The 27979-nt window shown below is 42.9% G+C and overlaps 1 protein-coding gene across 1 annotated transcript; it reads right to left on the minus strand.

The window, feature by feature from the left end:
- Positions 1 to 112: 112 nt before the first annotated feature.
- Positions 113 to 27979, minus strand: HELB (DNA helicase B). The gene is made up of 13 exons (XM_019543272.1): positions 27734 to 27979; positions 21493 to 21867; positions 18241 to 18464; positions 15638 to 16525; positions 13810 to 13981; positions 11494 to 11635; positions 9122 to 9252; positions 7083 to 7167; positions 5516 to 5575; positions 4751 to 5009; positions 3275 to 3409; positions 2044 to 2553; positions 113 to 1560 (listed from the first exon to the last, which is right to left on the minus strand). Exons 1-13 carry the CDS (start codon positions 27951 to 27953, stop codon positions 1471 to 1473), a joined length of 3291 nt encoding a protein of 1096 aa, XP_019398817.1. The 5' UTR covers positions 27954 to 27979; the 3' UTR covers positions 113 to 1470.

The raw sequence follows: 27979 nt of genomic DNA on the forward strand, positions 1-27979 counted from the left end.
CACCTGCCCTATACACAAGCGTCATGTCCAATTTATATTTCAGCACTGCCAGAAAAATATCAGTCACTAAAAAAGTTTAAACTGAAATCATGTAAAGAAACAGGATCATGAATCACTTAAATATGTATTTTTATTTGTAATGAGTATTAAACTGTAAAGTATTTTTGTACAAATTTAATACTTTAATAGCATGATATTTATCGTCTATGTATGTTTTTGGAAACTCAAACTGTTGCAAATATTTGTATGGAAAGCTGTATAAAATGGAATAAACAGTGATTTAAAAGACAATGTTATTAACACTAAGATGGTATTCACATGTACAAAACTTATGTACTATAAAGTAGATAAAATGGTAGGCTTAGCAAACCATTATAGATATGCTACACTTCACTATCCTCATTTTTCGGTTATTTTTAAGTAGGATTTTTCTTTTGTAAATCTTTTACCACAAATGTGCATTTTTACAAGCAAGATACAAATCAACTTTTTAGAGAAGCACTGACATTTCTTATAATCTACGGAACATGCAAATGAAAGCCATGTCAGTTTAAGTACATATCAGTTGAAATGGCTGGAACATTTACCCAATCCTGTAAATTCCAGTGCAGTAAGCCGCATAATTATGCAAACTGTATAAGAAAGAAAATCACTTGCAGCTTCATTGTTTTTCAAAGACTTAACATACAACACTGCTAATGAGTGTTGTGTGCACAGTATCTTACAGGATTTGGCCCTACTATGCATTACCAAAACTAAACAAAGTCATTTGAAGCCCATTACTACTTACATAAGGAGCAGAAAACTGGAATCTGACATATTACTTTCTGGGCCCTATGCAGTGCAAAGAGAAAACCCCTGAAAATCACTCATTGCAACTTGGTTATAGTCTAATTCACAGTACAGTCTATTACAGTTTGATTCAAATTCATGTTCCAGCAGAATATTTTATGTATGGTGGTAGTGTCTTAATTACTATCATACTGAAACTTCCATCAATTTACATAGAAAATTAAAATCCACATGATGTATAAATCTTTGGTTTTTAAAAGGGCAGGATGCCAGTATGAATATGCAATGACGCCTCTACTCAAGCCCTAATACTATGAGAGATAAACTAGAAGATACCTCTGGGTTGCACCAATATTTTATGTACCATTTAAGGCTCTGACTGTACCATCTTGTAAAGAAGGGAATTTTGTATCTGAAGATGTCCATGCAACTTATCTGTTCTTCCCAAATAAAAAGGCAACATAATCAACATTTTCTTGAAAACCAACATCTCTCTCTCTAACTTCTGCTAAAATAGAGTTGACCAAAAAATGTCCATTTTAAAATAAACTGTGTTTCAACAACTTGGAAAAATATTTAAAAAGCTTTGAGATGAATACTTAAAATGTTTCTGTTCCAAAACCATATTTTTCATTGTACAAAATAGTTAAGTAGCACAGTAATGAATATCTTTGCTTGTTAATTTTTAAAAAGTGCTTTTGGAGTGAAGTTTCCCAAATTCAGATTCTTCAGTTTGGCAGTCCCAAGTGGAGATTCTTCAGCAGTCATCTGACAAACAAAAACAAGAACAGTTATGATGAAACTGTAATAAAACATGTGGACAAGAGAAGGGACCACTGTCCAAGAATGTATTGTTCTGAACTGACTTTAAATATTTTTTTTTCTTTCAAGTACAAGCTACAGGTTAATTTTTTCATAAAAAGTCAATTGTAATTATTTATTAACAAGATTTATAACAATTCTCACAGTTTTAATGAGCTGCTTTAATCTTATCAGGTAATTCAGTTTAAGCAAGCCAAAAAAGCTTCTACGTAGCATTTATAAATTATTATTATGACAATTACCAGGTTTTTTCCCCTCCAGTACCCCTAAATTATAAGCATCATCCCTCAACACTTTTCTGAGTAGTGAAATGTTTCAGCAGACTATTATTAGAAAAGCTAACAAATTAGGTAATGGGTATCAGTAATATTTGCACTGCTGTAACAGAGTAATTTAAAAAATCCTGCCCTCCCTCCAAAAGTTTCTTACCAAAGTTATTTTCAAAGGGCTCTCAGAATTCCATGTAGAACTCCCTTCCCTTTTACATCCATTTAATTTCACAGGCGTCTCAGTCTCTCTTCCTACGCTGCCCAGTGCAGCAGATATCCTCTGTCCATTACCAGTCTCCATTTCATCAAGAACTGTACACTTCTCCTGTTTGGTGACGTCAACTTCAGCTGGTACAGAAACATCAGGAACATCCTGAGTTACTGACACCAGACCAGGTAGGGTGTCATATTCTTGACTCCGACATTGACTCTGTAGAAGAAAGTCTGTTTGCTCTGGACAGCTGCTCGCTTCTGCAAATGCCTCTTTTAAACGCTGTTTTAAGCGAGTTTTTCTGGGGAAATTCCTGCTAGTAACTGCTTTCCTAAGCTGAGTCTCTTTAGCTACAATATAGACGCGGCAGCGTCCTCGAGTTACAGCGGTGTATACATGCTGCCAATGCTGCCGGCCTGCATTCCCAACTACGTAGACAATTGTTTTCTCCTCAGAACCCTGCAACGCACATAATTTTAAGAGCTCTTTAACAAGTTAAGAGAATTTCAAGGCGTTAATGAAAAGGGTTTGCAAAAAAAGGTAAGAGTGCAACACATGAGTCTCAACTTCAAAAATATCTGATAAAATTATCTCCATACGTGGGTGTGATTACTGTGTCAGTTTTAAGCATTACTTACAGAGCCATATACCAATATGAACAAAGGTGGCAAGATTCTATGAAAAGTGGTTTTTGCCTAAATAAGATGCTAAAATTGACTACAAGAACAGTAACCCCTTCGATTTGTTTTTGGTGTTCCAAACAGCAGCCCATAGGCAACAATCACAAGCCCAGTCTATAGAAACAAACTACACCAGTGCTTCAACATAGGCTACATAAAGACATTCAGTTTCTCTTGGGAGAGCCTCTGTTCTCCCTCTCCACAGCATAGTCCTCCACCATCCCAGGGTGCTTTGATCCTACCAACAATGTGTCATTATTCTACAATTCCAGTCAAGCATGGAAAAAGAACACATCCCCTTCACAATCACCACATTGGGCTGTAGGGAAGCCACTGCTTTTCCCTAACCCCCAAATTTGTTCCTGATTTTATCTTCAAGGAGCCTTTTGCTTGAATGGTGCTCCCAAACTCTGAGCCTTCCCATTAAGTTACAGAGCAATGCAAAGCTCAATCATTTTACTGGTTGGCAGAACTCTGCTAAAAGTATTAACTGTTATTACCTGAAATGTATGAATAGTTCTGGCCCATGCATGTTTTATACGACATGCTCTTCTCAGTGCTTTATACAATAAAGTAAATTCAGAGCCATATGTGCTGCTGATAGTCAACAGACGGCATCCATTAATTTTCACATCCTACAAAAACATCATGTGAAGAGACTTAACAACCAGAAATCCAATGTGCATGCTCCCACCACACCCATACACCCACAAATACAACTATAACAATGATTATTTATGTTTAGAGCTATATCATCATGCTGACCAATCCAATTCAGTCAAGAATAAGAGAATATAATAAAAACATTTTTTTGGGGGTAGGACTTAACTGAGATATCCCAATATATTTTTTATGTCAAGCAGAAAAATCTGAACAGTGGAAAGTTATACCCTCACGTGATGTTCCCAGTTCTAAAAGGATCCCATCTTTTAATTAATTGATTTCCAGAAAAGCCAGCTTCATACTACTTAAATTTAGTAAGTCCCACTACCCATTAAAAACTCCTCTCTCAACACCTCCATCAATCTTTAGAAAACTATCTTGTCCCTCAGGTATGTACCCTTCAAATGTTTATGTCCTAGAAATAAATACCATATTTCTTGAAATTAATTTTTTTTTACTGTGAATGTTTGAGGTTCAAGACAAAGGAATATGCAGCACTAAACAAAACAACAAGCAGGTATTATCAACGCTGCCCTTTAAATTTTGCCAAAAAAACCTGCCACCACAATTCTAGGTCTCTCTTGAGAGGCAAAAGGGTTACCCATCACCTGAATTTAGTGAGGTCAAATATTTACTATGAGAGAAAACTACATTTTAATTTTTGTTTGTGATTTAGGGTGCAGACAAGCAGTGCAGGTCCAAGCTGCAACTCAGAATGATTTTTGCAAAGCTTGAGTTACAACATTACTCAGTTCAAACAGAAGTTCACTGATGGTTGCAGGGGACAGGGAAATCTAGCTGGGGCTGGGAGCCTGCAGCCAGGTTCCCATGGCCAGGGCGCTCTGTCAAGCACTGTTTTCAGAATGGGAGTGGGGGGAAGGCAGCAGAAGGAGCTCATTCTTGGGGCTCCCCAGCTGGTGCAGTAGGGTGGCGAGGGTGAATTAGAGCCCCCCCACCTCAGGGGGGCTGTAATACAACCACTGCACCCTCTGGGGGTAAAAAGTCCCCAGACTGACCTCCCTCTGCTCTCTTTTCCCCTGTTCCATTCTGAAAACAGTGACACGCTGGGAGTTCCACAAACACGTTACAAAGACAGAACATTGTGTAACATCTTTATCTGATATCTCATGCAATGAGGGGTCAGATTTTCACCAGCCACCTCACTGGCGATTTTTTAAACCATTTGCTGCCATGCACTTGTGTTTGGTCACAGCTATAAAACTTTTTGTGGCCAGATCAGGCATAAATTGTCACTTCTGTCTGTACCGTTATTGAGAACTCCACCCAGCTTCTTGTGGTAAAAGCATACATACATCTGTTATGAAAAAAATATCTCCATTGCATAGTCGTTTGCCATCCTTATCACCATCTCCGAGATTAAAACGTGGTCTTTGCTCATTGCCAGAGACTTTCGTTATTGAGCATGCCATGCAGTCACATTGCTTAGGATTATCCGAATCACTATTTCTTGTGCAGGTTTTGGTATTTCTTGGACGAAGGTTTGTAAGATAGGTATTCCTTGTGCAACAAATTTTGTCATTACATTGAAAAACCAGTTTCTTTTTATGGTTTCTGTATCAGAAACAGAAATTGAAATTAAAGAGTAACAGCATAAAGCACTAAGCCATCAGTACAGAATGAGGCTGGCACCCCATACCATATAAAATGTTCATAAAAGCTAAAGCCATTTGTATATTTTAAATTAGGAAACAGCAAAGGGAAATCTTTATTTCTAAAATGTACCTAGATACTGTTAAAGGGCTTTTACAAAACATGCTATGACTAAGTGTGACAGTCACTAAAAACTAAATTCCAGTACAGTAACAAAAAACAAATAGCATGTGCCCTGTTTTGTATGTTTAAAAATCTGTAAAGAGAATCACAAGTAAGTTAGTTTAGTTTGTTACTTATTTGCATCAAACAAACAAGGTAATACATCTAAAGCAGATTTTTTGTTTTTAGTGAATTTGGAATTTTGGCTTCTCGAACAGTATTAAGAGAGAAACTGAGATGGATAAAAGAGAAGAAAAAAAAATGTACTCACACAACATGCCTTGATTCTCAAAACTCTGTCTTACCTCGTTACATGATCTGAATAATGTCGACAACAGAGTTCATTTATTAGATCACAATCTTGCCTAAACATATGAAACAAGAAGTAGAGCCTTATTCCCTTACAAAACAATAGATGGAGGGTGTAAGAAAAATTGCAGGCAGTTACATATAAAGTCTTTTCAAAATCCTAGAAAAATACATCAACATTAAGGCAGAGTTGTTGACTTCTCTAAGCATGACAGGACAGACAGTGGGCCAATGCCCACTTTAGTATTAACAATGCTAATCTTATAACTGATAGCTAAAGAAAAGTTCATTAATTACAAGCCAATTTAGAAGATGTTGGTGGAAAAAAAATATATTTAATTCCAAAAATAAAACTACAAGGCAAAAATAAGTCTGCAGAATTTATATAGGTTATCTGGGTTTGCTTCCAAGAAGGAAGAGGAACCCAAGAAAAATTATACTCATACACATAGATGGCAGAAGGTGGGGGTGCTAACCAGGCTCAGCCCCCGCAAATGCACATGCAGGGGGCCAGCAGGTATGGCTGGAGGGCAGCCTAGCCGCAGACTGCTGCAGCAAGGGAGAGGGGCACGCACTCAGATACCCTGCACAGCCAGGATCACAGCTGGCCCAGCAGGCAGCTAAGCTGGGAGGGGGGGTAGACACCTCCACAGTACAGGAGACAGTGGGGTAGGGGCAGGGGCAAATCATTCATTCCTGCCCCTGCTCCCTGTTGCATTGTGGGGACTGTCCCACAACCCAGCCTGGCCTGGGACAGGTCATGGGGCAATCAGAGGCCAGCAGCTCATCCAGAGGCATGGTGCGGGGAAGAAATGTGCTCCCCCTCCCTCAGCTCTCCCATGGTGCACGCAGCAGCATAAGCTCCCCACCCACACCCCTGGAGTAGCTGCCAGGCTCCAACTGCCCGACCTGAGTGCACCATGTACTAAGTCCATGTACTGAGTGCCACCCCCCCCCCCACTATTGCTCATATATCAGTACTTGTGTGTGGACAGGCTTTCAATTCTAGCACTGCAAACTTTGCAGAATTTCTGGGAAATCTGCAACACTACAAATCTCTAAGCAAGGGAGCATGCAGGTATTCCATTCTGTAACCACCTCGTCTCCTCCTCTTCACCCCATATCTTCCCCAAACTGGGTGACCCCAGTCTGAGGAATATTCAGGAAAGACCATCTACTTGACTTCGCTAGGGGGCCATCACTGTCATGTGAAATTTTTTTGTACTGAACCATCATGGACAGGAAAGATACTGGTCCCCAGTACAAGTGTGAACAGTATATCCATCAGCTATGTAGATGGCTTCAGGCAAGAATGTACTCTGCAAAGGTGCTCCACAGATGAGAGATAACATTAAGCTTATGGAAAACCCAAGTTATTGGAAGTCTACATAAAAGAATCATTCAATACCAGAAGACAGGGTAGAGGGAAATAAAAGACAAGTGGCCTATAGTTTCCCTAGTGCTTTTGCCTATAACACCCATCTCTAACTCACTGTATTTAGACATTTTTAGAACATGCTCACAAGCAGGAGTTTTTCAGTATCTGTATACATGCTGTCTTACCTTCTGAAAGCAATGAACTGTGATTGTTTGGGATCTTGCAATCCTGGTCCTTTTTCAAGTAAAGTCTTTATGGCATATTGCAAGCCTGATTATAAGAATGAGAAGATAAAGTATAAAAATGCAGAGTGAAATCTGAGAGGTAGAAATTACAATTCAATAAGAAAATACTGGTTTCATACCATTTGCTTTAATAAGCCCAAGAGTGCCAACTCTTGGTTACCAGAAAAAAGTTATGAGCACTGTGCAGCTTTCTAATAGCTCAGCTCTGAGGAAATGGGGAATTGAGAAACAGAGAAGAACTCGTATCTGGTAAACAGGTATAATTCAGTATGTTTCACACAATTAAAAAAACATGCTTTGAAGATATTCTTTGACAGGACAGTTTGTAGAAATACTAATTTGTTGGGTTTTTTTCTAAAGAAAGCTCTAGAACTAGGAAATTAAAACTTTGTATCAGAATCTACCATATTGACTGGAATCTAAGAAAACACTGAATTTAAGACAAACACCACAATAATTAGGTTTTCTACATGGAAAATTTATATATTTGTATAATTCTCCATGTATAGAATCTAATTATTGGAGGGTCATCTTTTAGTCATCCCTCCTCCCAATGCTGCCGGGGGGGGGCCAGCAATGTGGGAGAAGGTGGTATGGGGAGGTCAAACAGCTAGACCTCTGCTTGTGTCTTCTCCCTGCCACCAGCCTGTTCCCACTTCTCTCTCCACTTCTGCTCCCCCTCCTGCCCTCTTCTCATGCCTCTGCTCTCTGCTTCCTCCCTTTACCCTGCTTACTCTTGCTCCATACTGGAGGCTCCATCCCTGTTCTAGCATGAAACACAGCCCAAGCCCAGCCCCCTACAGCAGCTGTGAAAGTTGCACCACTGCTATGGAGTTGGGCTGGGGTCACGCCCAGTGCCCCAGACTACAGCATGGATGGGGCTTACCAGCACAGAGAAAGGGTAAGGTGGAACCAGAGGCTGCATTTGGGATGGGGGTGGGGAGATGGCAGGGTGCCAGGGGCAGGCAGCAGCTGCAGCTACAGCCCTAACCCTGGGTGGGGGCTGATGTCCAAGCCACAGCAGCCACCTGCCCCCACACCACCTTTATACTCAATTTTAAGACAAGGGATTCCCCTCTCCCCCCCTCACATTACATAGGGGAAAAAACCCCTCATATCAGAATTAAGTAAACACAGTATATAAAAGTTAAACACTGACTGCTGAATAAATTACTTGATGAGAAGTATACAACTACTACAAGGATAACGTCCCCATATTTTGTTTTTTGTGGTATCTAAAATAGAAAACATGCCTAGTAGCCTTCTATTTTCTACCTAATCAACATTTTAATGCCAAACAAGACAATGGACTTTCTCTCAATAAATAGATGAATAAATAAACTAATGTCCATTATCCTATAAATATTCCCTTTATTAGTGTCCTGTATCTAACCTGGGAGTGCCAAAGAAGTTGGCAGGTCAAATCTGGTCCAGAGGGCTTCTCGCTGCAGCTGCCACAGCGTGGTCAACACACAGGGGTTAACACCTGGCTGGCTGCATCAACTCAGCAGCTCTGGCAGCCATGGCAAGAAGCTGCAGATTGGATCTGGGGGTGGGGTGTCCAGCTCAGGAAAAGTCTTTCAGGCTGAATGACCCGCTTCCATGAGTCAGCTGTTTTAGGACTACTTGCAACTCAAGTGCTCATGCTCTTGTATCATTCTCATGACTCAAGTATCTGATGCCATGCTACTTTTCCGAGTAGGCTGATAATATTAACAGGTTTTGTTTTGTTTTGTTTTTTTAATTACTGCAAACAATTCACTCTTATCGGGTAAACTCATTTTATGCAAAAAGAGCTCATAATTTAATTAATTTTTTTCTATTTTTTTAAATGGAACAATTCAAATGTACTGAAATTGTTTCTGCTCTACGGTATATTAAACTGGTTTCATCTTCAAATTGTTACTTTTAGCAAAACTGGAAGAGGAGAATTCTTGCATTACTACAAGATGGATCATAAACTCGGTATACAAACATACAATCAGAATCTCCTTCGGAAGGCAAAACCACAAAAATAAATTTCTTCTCAGAGCTTGGCATGGTCACATTCTCATTCCAGCCAGTGATTGTGATTCTTGCATCAAATACTGGGAATTTCCGCTGTGAGATTCTAAACCACAAAAAGAAAAAAGAGTTTCCTATTAAAACACTCCAGCTGTGCACCTGCACCTTTTGATTCATAGGCCAGGTCTACACTACAAAGTTGTACCAGGAGAGCTATGCTGACCAGAGATATGGGACCACTCCTACTAGCCAACGCATTGCTGACAAGTGTGGGCTTTCATTCAGGTAATGCATGCCTTTAAGGAAGATGGTATATAGTCATATTGCAAAAAAAAAAAAAAGTGTCAGCCTACAATGAGTCTACGCTAGAGGGCTCTATCAACATGGCTGTACCACCACAGCCATAAGCAGCAAAAGTTCTATAGTACAGACAAGACCACATTTAAGTTTATTAAACCAGTGGTGGCCAGCCTTTCTGGCAGGTGTGCCACAAGTCAAATGCTGCCCCCTTCCCAAGTGCCTCTCTGAACCCCATCCCCCAGAGGCATCTGATAGAGTTTGTGCCCTGGGACACTATGCGTGTAGGTGGGGAGGGGCTCAAGCCTCCAGCTGCTGCAGGGAACAGAGCAGAGGCAGGATACTGAGGGGGAGGAAGAGTCACTACCAAGAGCCAGGTTAACACTTCCCTGCAACCATCACAGTACATGAAGAGCAAGGATGCAAATCCCTGGATTTGGTGGCTGCGGGAAAGGGTTAACCTGGCTCTTATCAGTGACTCTCCTCTCAAAGCAGGGTCCTGCCCCACTCCAGTTTCCATTCCAGTGCTTCCCTTCACTGAGCGCCCAGGGCTCACAACACATACAGCAGCTGTCCATTTCACTTGTGTCATGAGTTAGCCACCCCAGACTTGGAGAACTGAGTACCTCCCCATTTTCTGTAAAACTGAAAGACGCTTGCTATATACAAGTGAAGGCCACAGATGAGCACTAGTAATTTATTTATTTTATCCTGCTATGTTGAATTCAGCTCAAAATGAACAATGCTACATTTCCCCTGTAGCCTAGAGTTTAGGGCCAGTACCCAGAAAGCAAGCAGGACATCTGGATTCTAGGGCCTCTTCAGTTGGAGAGCTTGAGTGTTCCAGGAAAATGCCTTAACCATGAAGCTGTAAAACACTTCCCATTCCTCCCATTCAAGGTGCACTCCAGGAAGACAAGAATGCAAGCAGAACAAGAAGGAGGAAGCTGATTGCAGCCAAGCTATGAGAGCGCTCTCCTGGGAGAACAGGGAGACTTAAGCTCTCTCCATAAATTTTAGATTAGGCTACCACTGGTTAAACAGAAATATCCCTTGGATCAGGGACCAGAACCCAGGTCAACCCCTATCCCAAAGAAAAGCCCGAACCCAGCAGCCTCTGGAATCAGGCTCTCTGTTGCTTCCTTCTGACCCCATGACTTTCACATTCTTGGCTGTGCAGGTTCAAAGGAGGGGTGGCTAATATACCCCAAAGCCTAGTTTGTGATGATCAGGGCATTCTGTTGGGAAGTGGTAAATGTGGTTTTTCAGCCTGTCTCACCTGAAAGGGACTCAGAGACACATCTCCCACCTCCTGGCTAAGTATCTACACTAGAACATCTCTCTCCTCAGCAGCTCATAAATAAATTAAACCATACTTTTAAAATTAAATTCGTATTCCAGAAACAACTGAAGTTACAAAAATTAAACGTTATATAATAAATGTGACATAAACAAACATTCTCATTTGTGAAATGAAGCGAATGGAGGCACCTAATGTGCAGTCAGATGTAGGTGCCTGAGCTCTTTAGAGGGGCTCAGCAGCAAGCCTGTGCTCAGCACTTCCTAATGGCTGCCTCTACCCACCATCATGCTTTCAGAATCGCCTCCCTTTCCCCATAGAGAACCCTGGGTGCCTAAACTTATTCAAACTGAATTACTCTTCAGATCTGCCTAAGCCTCCCTATGGATTGTATAGGAACCTAGATTTTCAGTAGTATCTGGCCCCAGATCTTAAATATAAACAAAACTTTTTCTTGTGGTCATATAAACGATGGATATTAGCAGGTTTACAGTTTTATTTAACATATAACCTGTATTATCCAAGAGAACTCCAACAACTGTTCTCAATGTTTTTGTTTAAACTGCAAATTTCATGTGAAATTTCAGGCTGAGATTTTTATCAAAGAATTATATTTTGAATATAAGATTCTGTAAACAGAAATAGTGAGCCACTTACTCTAGTTATACCTCAACACCATTGTCACCTGCAAGCTAATGGCCCAAACTAGTATGAAAATTTTAGTAATGTACACCAAAAATAAAAGCCTACCTTGTGGCATTGTCCACAATTAGCTGAGATTCAGCTCTATGATTAGTTCTCAGTTCCACAGACCCACCTCTTAACTTCAGAGCCTCAAACATGTCAGCCAGCACATTACCTGGATCAATGCTTGGTAACTGCCTAACATCACCTAAATGAAAGGGATTAGAATCATGATGAGTACTAAAGACCAGAAAGAGTAGCTATAAAAACATTCCTAAATCATGGCAGTGCAAGAAATAAACACCCCACTCCCTTTGCCACGACACAATTACCACATGCACACTCCGTACACATTTTGTGGAACTGCTTTTTTCTGAGACACTGAAGGTGGGGTTTTTTTAAAAATCAGATTGTAGCACGGTCTTAATTCTTCTAAGGTGTTGCTATTTTCAGTGTGTTTGGGTCTTACTTTCCAGTCCTAAAATCCATTATTATTAGTTCAGTGGTCATTAGCCTTTTAGACTTAAAGGCGCCACCATGAGTCTTAAGGCACCTCTCAGAAAATGCCAGTTCTTAGATTTCCACTCATTTTTTTTTATTGAAATAATAAAGAAATTCTTCTATTGCAAAAAATTTGGAAAGTCTACAACAGGTCAGAATGTTTTAAATACTGTGAATTCCTATTCGAAATCTCTGGGTTTCCTCTTGTGAAGCATGTTTGTGTGGGAACCACGGCACCCTAGAGGAGAATCATTAGTTGTTATTTAATGTCATTACTAACACATCCTTAGAGTATGGGTGGGGAGGTGTCAGACTTGTCTGCAGGCATATTTAAAAAGTCATACTTTTAAAAAAATGAGTAACATAACTGATAAGCAAATATGCAACCTCCAAAAGCAGGCACAAAAGTACAAGAGAAATTCTCTTTGTGCTTCTCTGTTCTGTTTGTTGGATTAAAAACAAATCAATTTGGCCATTCATTTCCTGGCACACCTTAAGCTTTTTACTTCTCTTCTGTTTTGTTCACCATGCTACCAACATCATCTTTGAAGTCACATTATAGAATGAAGCAAAACTTCCTAATAAGATGTAACAGGCTGCTGAAAGATGTAAGAGGAAGTTATCAAATTCTCATTACTTGATACTTTTAGAACCAAACAAAATGCCAGCCACCATAGTCGGGGCGGATCCAGATGGGCTGAAGCAGTGTGGCTGCACCCCCCAGTTGGCCATGTGGCACATGCACAATGAGGTTTCTAAGCTCAGCAGAATGCCAGTGCAGCTGCTGCTGGAGTTTTGCCGATGCTGTGAGATCTTGAGTTTATCAGCTGACTGCTTGGACTCTGGCCACAGTCCAGGAGTCCAGAAAGTGAGAGTGCTACTGCCACCTGACCGCCTCTATTCCAAATTCAGTGGGGGAAAAGGAGGAAAAAGAAGGTGGACTAATGGTAGCATTCTCTCTTTGAGCTCTGCAGTTGTGTGAAAGCAGGGGCCTTAGCCAGAGTCTGCTCCAAACAGGTGCTAAGCTCAAAGAGCTCACGACACTGGTGGACCTCTGTCAGCAGCTGCACTGATATGCTGGGGAGCTTAGAGAGCTCACTGGACATGTGCCACACTGCCAAGGGGGAGTATGGTCCCCATCCTGGATCCACCCATGCATACAGGAGCACTGAGAAGGACGTAGGCTGAATAATGTAATTATTTTTCATTTCATTTATGATTTTATGGCAGGAACAGAGATCTCCATGGAAAGGCTGGCTTGTCTCTATGGTGGTTCAAAAAAATTCCATGTAAACATCAAGTAAAACCGGCAAGTTTCTGCTGCATTTCCTCTCACTAACTATCATGGGATCACAAACACTCTTTAAATACAGCCTGACAGCTTATGGACTGCATACATCCTGAGAGGCATCAATGTATAGCCTGCAGACTCCTGCCCAACCTCCACTCCTATCGTTGTTCCAGAAGCCGCAGTGATGGGGGCCAGGGTCCATGGGGCAGGTAGGAGGTAGCAGCCTGTGTGGCTGCTTGCAGCAGCAGCAGGGGAGGGAGAGGGGGCTTGGACAAGAGGGCTCACACTGCTTACACAGCAGCATTACCAGGGGGTGGGAGACAGGAAGGAAATCGGCCATATGTGGGCAGAAGCAGAGGTGGGCTTACATAGCAACAGCAGGGTTAGGATTATCTGCATGGTGGTAGCAACAGTGGAGCATGCAGTAGGGGTTCTATTTAAAACTCCCCCAGACAAGCACACCAGTATCCACGACCTGCGCTGAACAGCCCTGTTCCAACAGAGAGCAAGGTCTTTCACATTCTGCACAACTCATGCTGTATTTCTCTGGTTGACGTGAAACTAAATATACCCTCTTACTTTTCACTTACCTAGAATAATAAGCTTGGCAAGTTGAGCATGTGCACACAGAAGTTTTAAAACTGCACTAAGAAGTCGTATGGACACCAAGCTCCCTTCATCTACAACCAGAACCGTCACTGAAGAAAACTTCCATGGGTAGCATGTATCTTTTGAGTTCCATGCGTAAAAGCTATGGATGATCTAGAAATAAACCAAACTTTTAAAATGTATTTCTATTCCAGAAACAACTGAAGTTATCAAAATTAAACAACTTTTTGTGGTAAGAAGCACAACATGGCATCTTTCATCCTGTCTCTATCATAAAAAAAAAAAAATCTCAATTTACATAAAAGGCAGGGGTGTCAACTCATCTAGGTCTTCAGGGCCAGAAATTTGGCATTAGTAGTATTAACTGCTAAGGCTCCTAGAGCCACAGTAGCTGTTGCTGCTCCCACCAACCAATTTCCTGCCCCACAGGACAGACAACATGGATCAGTGGTCTAAATCCAGTCCATGAAGCCAGAAATTTGGCAGTGGAATAGACAGCTGCAGCATTAACTGCTGTCGTTCTGGGAGCCATGACAAGGAACCTCTTGTCCCACAGCCAAATTTCCAGCCCCATGGGGAGCCACACAGGCTGGATGCCACAGCTCCACAACCCAAATGACATGGATTGGGAGGCCAGATCTTTGCCACCCCTGACATAATGAGACAAAATTAACATTCAATCTTACTCTTCAATTACCAGAAAAACACGTCTGCTAAAAACATGTACTTTGATGGAAGAATCAATAAAGACTGCTTATACAAAGGAACATGCAAAGATATCCACAAAAACATAGCCCTTACTCAAATGTGGTTTGCTGAGTTCTTTTAATAATTATTAGACTGGAAAGTTAGTGAGAAGCTATAGTCAGCAGAAGACTCAGTGTAATTCACTTCTTACATTGGTCCAACATAGAATCTATTCTCCCACTGGGCAAAGGCCCTCTTTTTTTTTTTAAGTTAAATGGTATGAATGTTAAGACTATTATTCTGTAGTATAGTTGCTAGGGACAATTTTTTACTGATAGTTTTATTCTGCTGTATGTTTTCCAAAAACATAAGTTAATCTAAACTTTTAAACTAACTTTCTAAAATTTAAACATAAATCTAAATATTACATAAATATTTACATAGGAATCTATCACGAGGTCGAACGGTCACAAACTCCTGCAAGACCGTTTCAGGCTGGACATAAGGAAGAATTTCTTTACTGTCCGAGCCCCCAAGATCTGGAACAGTCTGCCAGCGGAGGTGGTTCAAGCACCTACATTGAACACCTTCAAGAGTAAATTGGATGCTTATCTTGCTGGGATCCTATGACCCCAGCTGACTTCCTGCCCTTTGGGCAGGGGGCTGGACTCGATGATCTCCCAAGGTCCCTTCCAGCCCTAATGTCTACGAAATCTATGAAAATCATCCTAAATTCCAATATTCTCAATGGATATCTATGGCATTTCTATGCCTCCTGAGCAGTACAGTAGATATATGCCACCATGTGGATGAAAGGAGAGACTGCTCTCTTCAATTTTAAATACTACAAATTTTTCAAGCTTTATCAAGTTGATAAAATAAACTGGAACCCTCCTAATCCTATGCCATTTAAAATACAAAGAAAGTGAAAAATGTATCCAGTTATGATTTTATAATACTGATTTGTAAAACAAGGTTGGACTTAAATGTTGAGAAGCTACATCTAAATGTAGAGTTACAACCTTTACGAAACAGGTTTAGTTACCAAACTGTTTCTTATACAAAGTAAGAGCAAAGACTAAAAAGATGACTAGAAAGAGTATGAAAGGCTACATTCTATACCTGATGGAGTGTATAAGCAGGAAGATGAGTCTTCTCATTCAGCAGGCTTGCTGCCCTTCCTGTGGGAGCAGTAAGTAATACATTTAAAAGCTTGCGTTCATGAACATTATTTTTGTCAGAACAATGATGAAAGGTATTCCACTCATCTGATACATCTTGGTCATTTTCAAAACTTTTACAAGTATCTTCTATTTCTTTTTCCATCTTCTGTAAATACTGAAAGAGAGAGCTAACTACTGTAGTCTTCCCACAACCCCCTTTTCCACTTATGATTGTCACAGGATTAGAACAAATCATCTTCACAGCATTCACTTGGTCTAGATCCAATTCTGCTTCATTTATGGGTTCTATATCTGGTGTCTGTTCACCAGAAATCGAATTATTGTCAGAGTTGTCATGACTATCTGGAATATGGCTTGCCTTCAGTTTCTCTGCTTCACAAAGCTGGTCATTGGATACTTTACCATCATCATCTCTTGCTTTTGATTTGTTAATATTACTAACATTGAGTACCTCTCGCACATCACTATGTAGCTGCCATGTGGTGTCTGCTAGCAGATGTTTTATAGAACCTGCAATGTCTATTTCAGCTCTGTAAAGTGGAGCAAGAAATATAAGTTTTTTCTCACTGACCACTATCATCGCATCTTTCAAAAATTTAAGGGATTGCCAGGCATGTTCTATGGGCATATCTTTAGAAACCAAATTGGTTAATTCATCTTGATCTTCACAGGTATGTCCCGTATCTCTACATCTTTGCTTCAGTGCATCGTATATTATTAATGCATTCTTCTGCAGTTCAGGAATCTTCCAAAGGAGGTGTTCACACTGGCAGAAAGCTCCCCAAGTTGCCTCACAATGGAAATGGCCTAGTTCTCGTGAAGTTATCTTCCCATGAAACGGAAAAAAAGTTTAAAATTATTTTATAAAAAGAGACACTGGTATATTGATACAGGAATAATGATTTTGGCAATAAATAAATACAAGCTATAATTCAAAAGATATGAAGAAGTCTAGAAAAATATATGGACATTTTTAAGAAACACTAGTCATTCTGCCTTCTCAAACCCAAGCAAAAACAACCACGCAACACCCATCTGGCCTTCAAGCCAAAAAGGTTGAGTGTCACTGCTATATGCTGTACAGCCTGTCAATCTTTGCAGTTCTGTTCAAACAATACTTTTTTCCTCTACACTAACTCATTTAGCCTCAATAGAACTCAGCAGTTCAGACATAAAATATCTTGAGATCCTACTGCTTATCAAGCACATGGTAAAGATTTTAAAAGGCACACATTCAAAACTGTTGTTCCAATGTTGTAATTTCAGTTAACCAGCCTATTGGGACCCAGAGGCCTTCAGGCCTGGGTTCTGACTTTGCGCTTCGCTTAACCTGTGGACTTAGCTTGAATTGTGGTCGAGACTTGCACCTGGTGAAAAGGAGCAGATGGAAAATACTGTTCCCAACTCTAAAAGAATTGGGAAGTTGGCTAACTAAATTGAATAAATATAGCTTGGGCAAAACCTACCGCAGCTAGGAATGAAAATATTACCTCAGAATAAAAAATTCAGGTTAAGGGTAACCGTATTTGGCAAACAGAAGCAAGATTATTAACATGCATTAGGAGGAAGGCTTAAGCTAATTTTATGTATTAAGTATATGGTACATAAAGAGAGGCGAGAGTGTACTATTCAGAACCTGTTCCTGAAAGATCTGGTCACCGATCCAAGATTCAGAACTCAGACAAAGGAGTCAGGACCTCACAGACTGGCCATTCAGTGACAGTGCTCATTACATCTTAGGGTAGTGAGCATGTCGTATTGCTTTTGACTAACTACAATATTAGAATTCTAACTGCTAAGGGCTTAATGCATGTTATTGGTTAAGGAGTAACCGTGTCCTAGTCTTGGAATTAAGACCTGGTACAAAGCCCAAAATAACGTTACTGGACGTGAAAAGCCAGAACATGGATCAGAGGAGGTATGAGAGCTCTGAAAAAAAAAGTGAGACTTAAAAAGAAGGAATTAGCTTCAAAACTTAAGCTACTGAGAGATGATTCATTTCCACCATGAGATTTTTCAATGTATTAAGAAACCATGACAATAAAGTTTAATCACGCCCCCCATGCAAGTATACTGAGAAAATTAAAAATTGGAATGATATTCAAAGCGTGCACACGTCTGCAGTTAATAATTTAACACCAATGTAGAAATCTGTCTGTCTCACTACTTTTCCTCCAACTCATTACAATGATCATCTTTAAGGGCTCAGTATCTTTTACATGAAACCCCTGTGTTCCCCAAACCAGAAAGCAACATTCATTTTCTGCAAACCGTACACAAAGAAAAATATAACTTTTCCTTTAGTCCAAATTATATTGGAATTTTTTGCACAAGGAGCAGGAATAGTGCTAACAAGATTAGATAAGGTATTGCAGTAAAGTTACAGTTTGGTGCAGCTGCATAGAAGAATGCTAGGTAGAGACACAAGACAGTGAAGAACAATCTTCATAGGCTTACCTCAATACAATTAGTCAGGGATCATAGCTTGGAACAACAGTATTAATTTCTATGATAATAATATAACATATCCATATAACTTACTGTGCTGAATCCAAGTTTCCACGGTTCATTCTTTAATATCTTATTCAATGCTATTAGCCTTCCCATTCCATAAGAAGCATTTTCTCTCTCATCTCCGTTCATTTCAGTCTTTCTACACAAATCCACTTCTTCCAAGAGTTTGCAAAAATAACGTGGAAGAAGTCTTGGCAGGAATTCCAGGATCATTGGAAACATCAAAGCAATCCATACCATCTTTCCTGTAACTGTAGATTCATCACAAACCAAGCCTTTTTAAAATACACCCACAAAAAACATTTCTAGAAAGCAATTCAACTTCATTATTTAGATTAGCAGGCCTACTCTCAAAAACCTTAAATCCAGCTGTTCTTTAGTTTTCCACTTCTTGCATTTCCTTTCCTTAAAGCCAAGTTAAAAAAGTGCATAGCCAACTTTATTAATAATCTGAAAACATTTTACAGACTATTGATATGAATAATAACTACAATTACTCAAATTGAGACTAGGGAAAAAACAATCCTATTTTTTTGTTTTGCCGACACCGTGCATTTGACAGCATTTTATATATAATCAGCTTACACATATAGTCAAGGCTGACACTACCAGTTTGTGGAGAGCTTTCACGCAGAAGAGAACAGCATAGTAGAAAGTAGGTAAATATTTTTGTAAACTCTCAATAACTGGCAGGGGACTTGGGGACAGGGAAAGGACCAGAAACTACAGGGGAAGGAAGGGAAAAGACTCAATGGCCATGTCTACACGAGATGCTGGCTGCACAATAACTGGAGTTACTGTGCAATTATGCCAAGCAATGGCTTTTTTGTAATGCTGACTTGTAATGCTACCATACAGTAGTCATGAGCTACTGCATTATGATTCCTGCCATATGACACTACTGTCCAGTATTCATGGGCTATGGCAGTCAACATCTCATGTAGAGGTAGCCAGTGTGGCTTACTGGAAAGAAAAAAAAACAAACAATAGTTACTTTGGAGTATGAGGTACTATTTTGTGGTCTACCATTAGCCTACTAGACAACCTTGACCTTGAGTGGGTCACTTCCTTTCTGTGCTTCAGTAAAATGAGAATAAAACTGTCCTTCTTTGTAAAGTACTATATGCTCCTGAAGAGAGAGCTTAAAAAAAAAAATCTTGTGCACTCCCTTAGCAAGTAAGAATATTAAAAAAATTACCTGTTATTTAAAAATACTGTAAACCACATCAATTCAAATTTCGTACATCAAACCTCAAGAAATCAAGCTTTCTGATCAACTGCCTTCCCTAGAAGAAAGTGACTAGAAGATCTTTTTTCCTCCAGCAAGTTCTTGGAGGCAATTGCTCAGTCTCCAAGAGAACAGCACTCAAAGCAATGGAATTCATGACCCAAAATAATGAATTATTTTAGGTTATTATAAAGGCGACTAAGAACACTGTGAGGAAGATCAGGAGGAAGGAGCATAATTTAGGGCAAAGACAACTTATGCTGGATATTATGAAAACTGTAAAGGTGGTGAAACTGGAACAGAATGTAAAGGGAAGTGGCCAGTGGTGACCCTCAGGGGTCCATGCCTGGACTGGTGCTTTTCAACATCTTTATCAATGATTTGGATGGGGGAGTGAAAAGCTCACTGGCCAAGTTCTCAGATGACACCAAGTTATGGGGCAGTGTGGCCACGCCAGAAGATAGGTTGCAAATACAGATTGACCTGGACAAGCTCGAGAGCTGGGCAAACCGGAACCAGATGAAGTATAACACTTTCAAGTGTATGGTGCTCCATCTGTGAGCAAACAACCCTCAACATACCTATAGGCTCAGAGGTGACAGCTTGACTTGCACCACAGCCAAAAGGGACCTAGGAGTAATGATCGACCATCACATGAACATGAGCTGTCAGTGCGATGTGGTGGCCAGCAGGGCAAATAACACACTGGCATGCATCAACTGCCGCATCTTGTGTAAAACTAAGTGATACTCCTGCTGTACTCAGCACTGATGAGACCACAGTTGGAGTACTGCATCCAGTTCTGGGTGCCGCACTTCAATAAGGACATGAAAAAACTTGAGAGGGTCCAGAAGAGAGCCACCTGTATGATCAGGGACTTGCAAGGGAAGCCATACGATGAAAGGCTGAGGGACCTGGGCTTCTTTAGCCTAAAGAAGAGAAGTTTGAGAGGGGACTTCATAGCGGCTTACCGCTATATTAGAGGAATGCATCAGAAGCTCGGTGAACAACTGTTCACTAGGGCACCCCTGGGGAAGACCAGGACCAATGGATACAAACTCCTGAAAGGCTGCTTCAGGCTTAATACCAGGAAAAACTTGTCAATCAGGGCAGTCACCTACCCTGGAGGCTTTCAATAGCAGACTGGACAGCCACCTCACTGGGGTCACTTGACCTCAGCTGTCTTCCTGCCTAGAGCAGGGGGCGGGCTGGACACAGTGATCTGCAAGGTCCCTTCCAGTCCCTAACAATCTATGAATGTTGTGCAACCTCCTTCATTGGAGACTCATCATAAGCTAAAAACAGATAATCAGTTTATCTGGGGCCAACTCCCATCAAGACAGTCTAGTCATCTGCATCACATGCAGCTTAAATGGCAAAAACTCCCATGATTAATAAGCCCCAGTTCTCCTGGAGAAAGTGTTGCCTTGGTACTTTAAAAGGTATTTAGGGTGGGATAGTGGGCATACAGAATAAAAAGGTTTTGGGTTGAGGAGGAAGGGGAACTCTATCACCTGGTTTTAAACTTAAACAAATTTCTGCCTGGCATGATCTAGGTATATTTAACCCTGCCTGCAAGTGGAAGTTTGGGCTAGTTTCTCTCGAAGTTTCTTCCAGCCCTATGCTTCTGTCTTAGAAAGGAAATCTCATTAGCTGGCACTTATACAAATCATATCACCTGAAACATGAATCATGTACAGCTCAATGTGTCACATAAAGGAGAGCTGAACAGAGCTGAATCACTAGTTCTGAGATAAATAAAAATTTATTGGATGGATCTGTCTGTTAAATGCCATCCCCCCACCTAAAAATGTTTTCCCCCTATCTGACTCCTTCATGTCCCAGGTCATGCAGACTTATGTACATGCTCAATTTTAAACAGGTTTGTGGAACTACTCACATACCTGAAGCTAAGCACGGGAACAAGAAAAATCTTTTGTAAAATAAACGTTTATTTAAATGCATTGTGTGCTACGACATTAGCCTGAAAAAAAAAATCTGAAAACAAAAACTTCAATATTTTTATGTGAGAATACATAAAATGTACTTACACGATTTCATAACGTAAACAAAGATATCAAATTCTTTGGTCTCTCTGGGATTTTTTCTTCCCTTAAGTTTTGACTTTTGAAACTCATCTAGTATTTCTTCAAGGTTTCTGAAGTCCAAAGATGCATTCGCAGGAAGCCAATTAAAAAATGCTAGTATAAAATCATCAGGAACTTCACACTCTTTCAAGAAGAGAGAAAACACTTCTTTTTGGTTCTCTCCAATATCAGTCTGTAGAAAATATGATGGATATCCTTGTGCAACATTCTTTGATCCCACCTGTTTAACTTTAATGTTAACTTTCCACCAAGGGCCAACAAACGGAAAACGTCCAACTACGGCATATTTCTTCTGGGATGTTTCCTCCTGTATTATAACTGAAAATAATAATATAAATTACAAATGGTGAGACTAAAAAAAATTGTGATTTTAAATTTAACTACATTTTACAAAACAAATCACTAGGTCAACAAATTTAGAAATAGTTTTAACTTTATTATTTTGACAGATGTCCATAATTTCATTCCAGAGCATACTAATCATCCTGGGGGGGGTTTTGTTTTTTTTTAATAAATCGGGGGGGGAAAAAAAATTAAAAAAAAAAAAAATCATAATTTCTTCCATTAAAACCCTCAAATCTGTGATTAACTAAAAGGCCCCTTGCTCCCCACTGTGAGGGGGTGAAGAAGGTGCCGGGCGAGGGCAACACTGACGGCGGCGGAAACCGGCCCGACGTCCAGGTGGAAAGCCAGGCACTCAAGTTTCCCCCTTCCAGGAACCCGGAAGTACCCAGGCCGAGACCTACCCGGACGGATAAAAGGAGCCCGGCGGGCCAGGAGAGGGCCCCGGCGGATGCGGAGACGGGAGCAGCGGATCTGGGGGTGAGCGGGAGAAGAGCCGGCGTCGGGGAATACACCCTGGAGCAGGTGCGAGCCGCCTGGCGACGAGGCAGGACCTTCTGGGGCAGGGGTAAGCCCCAGCGCAGCGAGGAGGCCCGGCCGACCGGCGGTGGAGAGACGAGCGGCTTAATGCCGCGGGAAGCGGCGGCACCCGGCAGGAGCCGGGTACTGTAAGTACTGTAATATAGGGGCAATCACAGGCGGGGAAACCACTGCACCTGTGAGCCTCGGGAAGACTAAGGGGCGGAAGGAGGCCCCTGGGAGAGGGCGGAAGATCCCAGCCCGGATCCAGGAAGGGGGTCAGCCCGCAGCTGATAAGGGATATTGTGGGGGACAGCCGAGGGGCCAAACAAACCCCGACCCCGGTGAACCCCAGCCAGGAACTTTTGTTGGACTTTGTAGTTTTTTTCTCCTTCACAAACCTTATTGGGACTAGCGCCCTGATGAGTGGCCTGCCCTGAGAGGCGGCCACTTTCCCGGAGGATCGGGCGAGGGTGTAGGGGAGGAGGAGCCCTCAGGACCCCTGGACCCCGCGGAGACGGAGTGCCGGTTCTGGACTGCATGCGCCACAATTATGAACCCCTAGGTTACCAAAGTCGTGGCAGGCGAGACTGGCATGAGCGCAGTGAGGACGACACACTCCCCTCTCACCAGGAATCCCCAGTGAGTCGGTCGGTCGGCAGACGGACCCCTCACACCCACCCCCAGCCTCCCTGCAGGCCTGCTGGTGCCCCCCACTCTCCTGCCACAGCCCCCTGCCTGGCCCTGCTCATGCCCCTCACTCCCCCCCGCCCAAACCCCTGCTGGAAAGAGCTCCCAGCTGCCAGGGGCTACGGGGTCAGGGACCCGGGTCCACAGCCCACTGCTCCCCTGGTAGTAGCAGAACCTAGCTCCTCCCCATCCTTGCTGCAGGCTCTGATGGGGGGGGGCAGCTCCCTGCTCCTGTGCACTCCCAGGAGGGCAGCAGGGACTTGTGCCCCCCAGATCTGTATACAGGGTGGGTGTGGGCTGCATGTTGCGGGCTTAGGCTCCCCCCTGCTGACCTCTCCCAGGACCTCTGCAGCCCAGCAGGTGTGACCAGGCACTGCAGGGCAGAGCAAGGCCATGCAAAAAAGCTGCTTATTGCTGAGAGCTGTGTGCTGCCTTTGCGTCCCCTTTGCATGGGGCTGCAGTGACGGGCACAACCCTGCACCACTGCCCGCAAGGCTGCTGCATGTGGTTAGGGCAGTGTAGAGCTCACAGCGGTAGGGAGCTTTCCTGCACAGCACTGCTGTGCCCTGCAGTGCTGGGTTGCACCCACCAGGCTGTGGAGGCCCCAGGGGAAGGCAGCAGGGTGGGAGTAGCAGGCAGCCTATGCCCACCCTGTGCACACAGCTGGAGGGCCTATAGGTTCCTCCTGTCCCCCAGGAGCACACACAATGTCAGGAAGCCAGCCCATCCCCTGCTGCCCTGAACAAGTCGCCCGCAGCCCTGCCCCACTCCCTGCTGGGGCCCTGTGGCCATGCATTACAGCCCCGGGGCCTAAGCCCCACGCACTGCCGAGCTGGGGCAGAGCTGGGGCTGCTGCTAAGTCCCCCTCCCTCTGTTTCCACCTCCTCCCAACTCATCCTTCAGGCTACCTGGCAGCCATGTGCATGCGTGCGTGTACATGTGCACATGGCAACCCCTGCTGGACAGCCCTCCCCCTGCTCCCTCTCAGCCCCCTACAGGCTGGAACTCTGCCAATCTGCGGAGAGCTCTTTGCAAAACAACAAAATCCACAGTTTCCTTCGGCAAAGGGGAATATCCATGCTTTTGTCCATTTTTCCATGGGAAATGGAAAACCCAGAACCCTGCTAATCGACTAATCTGGAGTCAAAAAGGCTATTTCCCCTGGCTCAGATTGAATAGAACAGTGCCGGGGGGGGATTACCTTCTTGTGATCCTCGTTGGCATGACAAGATAGCTGGCTGCCCTTGTCACCTCTGCTTTTATCTGTGACATGTTGTAGTGCAGGGATTCTCAACCAGGGTGCCACAAAATCCTTTTAATAGTGCCACAGGGTGCTGTACAATATTAGCACTAAGAGGTATGTAAATACTTACACATGATTAACAACATAAACCAGAGATTTCAAACAGGAATCCATAATGCCAAATACCTTCTGATTTGTTGCGATTTTTCTGATATCTTTGCAAGAGAACTATGCTATTTTTTCATAGCTAGAAAATGAACAAAAGGTAAGAGCTGGCATTCTCCAAGAGGTCCCTTGACTCTACTCAGGTTAAGAAACAACACCGTAGTTTATTTTTGTTCTGCCACATAGATGTGTATGAAGGTCTGAGGCAGTGTTTTGGTTTAATGAGATGAGTCTGGGAAATCCTCAGGTCAGTATAGTTCTGAAACATTTTAGACTTAAGGCACTCCTTAGAAAACGCTAGCTCAGTTCTCACTCTGTTTTTTTACTACAGAAAAATAATAGGGCAGTTTTTCTATTACAGAGAACTCAGGAAGACCACACCTATGGATTTCCATTTCAAATCTCTGGGTTTATCTTGTGAATCCTGTTTGTAAACCTAACAGTGCTAATCTCAAGGCATTCCAAGGTGGCACTCTACTTCAGCATCACTGCCTTTAGACCTGCTAATGCAGAGAAAATGAATCACTGGCCAGGGGACGCTTTTCAGTCTGTGTCCCTACGAATCTCATCCAAGCTTAACTGAGTTGTTGGAAAATTTATTGGTATTAGGATACACTGTTTGGGAAACACCCTTTTCCTACAGCTGCTTATTTGGAAACAGTAAGTTTATTATTAGCTTATGGTAGCATCTTCAGCACTCTGCAACTTTCAAGAGATAATGCCAGGAGATGTTTATCACTTAGTAGAAGTGAAGGTTAATTGAAGTTAACTGCTTAACTTCATTACTTTCATTTGTCCTATTTTCCTTACAAGAATGACAAGGTTTTATTTAACAGAACTAGTAAATAGAGTGCAAACTTAACTGGATTTGAGCATGCTACCCCTTTGCAGAATAAAGACAGGCAAGCTTCTCATCACCAGACAAAGCTACATACTTCTCAACTTGAACTGCAACCACAACTACTTAAAAAAAAAAAAACATAATCGGAACTCAATTCTTAAGGAAAACACTAATGTGTGCTTGGAAAAACAACCAAAGAGCTAACTCAACGTCCCTCAGCCTGTGTTCAGGAATTAAACCAGAGTGACCTGCTGGTCAATTTTAAAGGACGTCAGTGTGCAAACATGTAGTGCCAGAATTTTCCCAGGTGCTGACTCTTCCCACTTCAAAAAGGAACTTTTGGGCACTCAAATAAACCTCTAAATCTCACCTAACTAAAAGTTCCAGATGCAGTTATATTCTTGTCTAACACCCAATTTTGAGTGAGACTCAGACATTATAAGAGTTCAAACAAGGAGACAAATTCCACAAGTGCTGATAAACAAAAGGGTGTGTCTACATGAGATGCTTACTGCATATTAGCCTGATAACACTGCAGTAGCGTGGCGGTTAAAAATTGTGCTAATAGCCTACTGCATAGTGTTATTAGGCTAAAGAATCCCAAAATAAGTGTGTGCTGGCACTACTGCACAGTAACTCTAGTTACTGTACATTTAGTACTTCATTAAACAAGTACTAAATTAAATGAGCAGTAATTGAGGCTCATTAACGAAAGTGTAGATGCACCCAAATAATTTTACTCCGAGCACTACACTTGGGCAGGGGTGTAGGATCTGGCACCTAGCATGATTTTAGTTTATTGCTTCTCAATTAATGTAAAACTTGCCGAAAGGTTTGCTTCTCTGATAATAATAAAAAAAAAAATTTCTCTACAGACTTTACCAGCAATAGATTCATGACACTTTTTGTACACAACCGCAATGAAGCATAATTTGTAACTAGTTATAACTTTCAGTTTTAAACATTAAAAAAGGTTTGGCCCAGTTATTGCAGTGTAATAGCTCGCTAAAGCATCAAATAGCACAACCTAGTCTGAGGTTTCAGATAATAAAGACTATGTATATGGAAGGAAACTATAATGGGCCAAGTCAATGCTATGTGAAAGAAAACTAATACATTGCGCAGCGCTTCACACCCCAAAATGGCTGAATTGGCCCATGAATTGTTCTTTGCTCAAAGCAGAGACCACCTCCTCAACACCACCTGAGCAGCGAGCAGTACCAGAGCAGCCAGCGTGGAGATTAGCAGGAGAAGGAGGAGAAAGCCTGTTTGATGCACAGAAAAACCAAGGGCACGTGCCCACAGAGAAATGGTTAGCTCCCATGTTCTCAGAGGTGTGAATCAACTGATTTCTTGGGACAATTTAAACTAGTAACAGGAACAGAAGTGGAGGTCAGCAGTTGCCAAGGAGTGCTCCAGGGGGCACCAAGCAAACCACATCAGCCAATGCCCAATGGGAAAAGCGGGAGAAGGAAACAGTGCAGTGTGGGATGCCTGCAGCACCACTGGTGTCTGCAGCCAACATTGATCCCAATCCCAGAGAACCAGTTACAAAACACTGGATTTTCTGGGTACTTTTAAAAGATTGCAGGTGGTTTAAAACTGTACCAAACCAGCTTTTATGTCTGGACGATCTCGGCTAAAACGCACTGAAAATGGTCCAGGTGCTACAAGTGCCCACACCCTAGGTGTTAATTTAGCCCCTGGCCAGCTGGTGGGATCTGGTCCAAAGGGGTTCCCAAGGGCCTGAAAATTTGGCAGTGGGGGACCGGGGGCAGCAATCATTTGCTTCCCCCTGCTCCCAAATTTCCACTTGCCACATCCCAGGCATTGGAACCAGTGGCCCGGCAGGCTGGAGTGTGGCCCCATCCCAGCACAGTGGCATCCTGGAGCATCCCCAGGCACCGGCCTCACACCACGCTCCAGCACGGCTGATTCAGCCACTGGTGCGCATAGATCAGGGCTCAGTGGTTCACGTGGGGGGGGGAATAGCGCAGCCCCTGCCTCTGCTGCCTGCCCCGAGTGCCAGCTGCAAGAGAACCAGCTGCAGGGGGCACCCCTGGCGCTGCCAAGTCAGGTCAGGCAGGGAGTGAATGTGGGGCTGGGCATCAGGAGCTGAAAGGGACCAGTTTTTGCCCACGGGCTAGTAATTACGGTAAGTAAATGCGGTAAATTGCCCTTCCCCCACATCCACTCAAATTAGAGCTGCTCTCAGGCAGTAAATTCCTTCCCTCTTCCGCCCCACCCCCCACAGGTCCACTCTGATTGGAGAGGAGCCTTGAGGGTTCCACCCCCCCCGCGGTGACGTCACCTGCCCCCCACAAACCCGCTACACCCGGGGCGGGGGGTGCCTGCGTCGACCCCCTTCCCCCTGCCGCGCTCACCAGCCCGCCGCGCCTGCCCGGCGCCCTCGCAGCTCAGCTCGGCGGGGCCCGCCAGGAACGGCTCGCCCAGCACGGCGTCCTCGTAGCCTTCCTCCTCCTCGTCCTCCTCCTCGTCCTCGTCCCCGTCCGGCCCCAGCCCCGGCTCGTCCTTGGGCGGCAGCAGCCGCCCCCACAGCTCGGGTCCCGGCCTGGCTCCGCGCTGCTCGCCCGCCCGCGCCATGCCCGAGTCCGGAAGGCGGCGCGAGC

Source organism: Crocodylus porosus, unplaced genomic scaffold (assembly GCF_001723895.1).
Source record: "Crocodylus porosus isolate Cpor-Errol unplaced genomic scaffold, CroPor_comp1, whole genome shotgun sequence".
In the NCBI taxonomy this organism is placed as follows: domain Eukaryota; kingdom Metazoa; phylum Chordata; order Crocodylia; family Crocodylidae; genus Crocodylus; species Crocodylus porosus.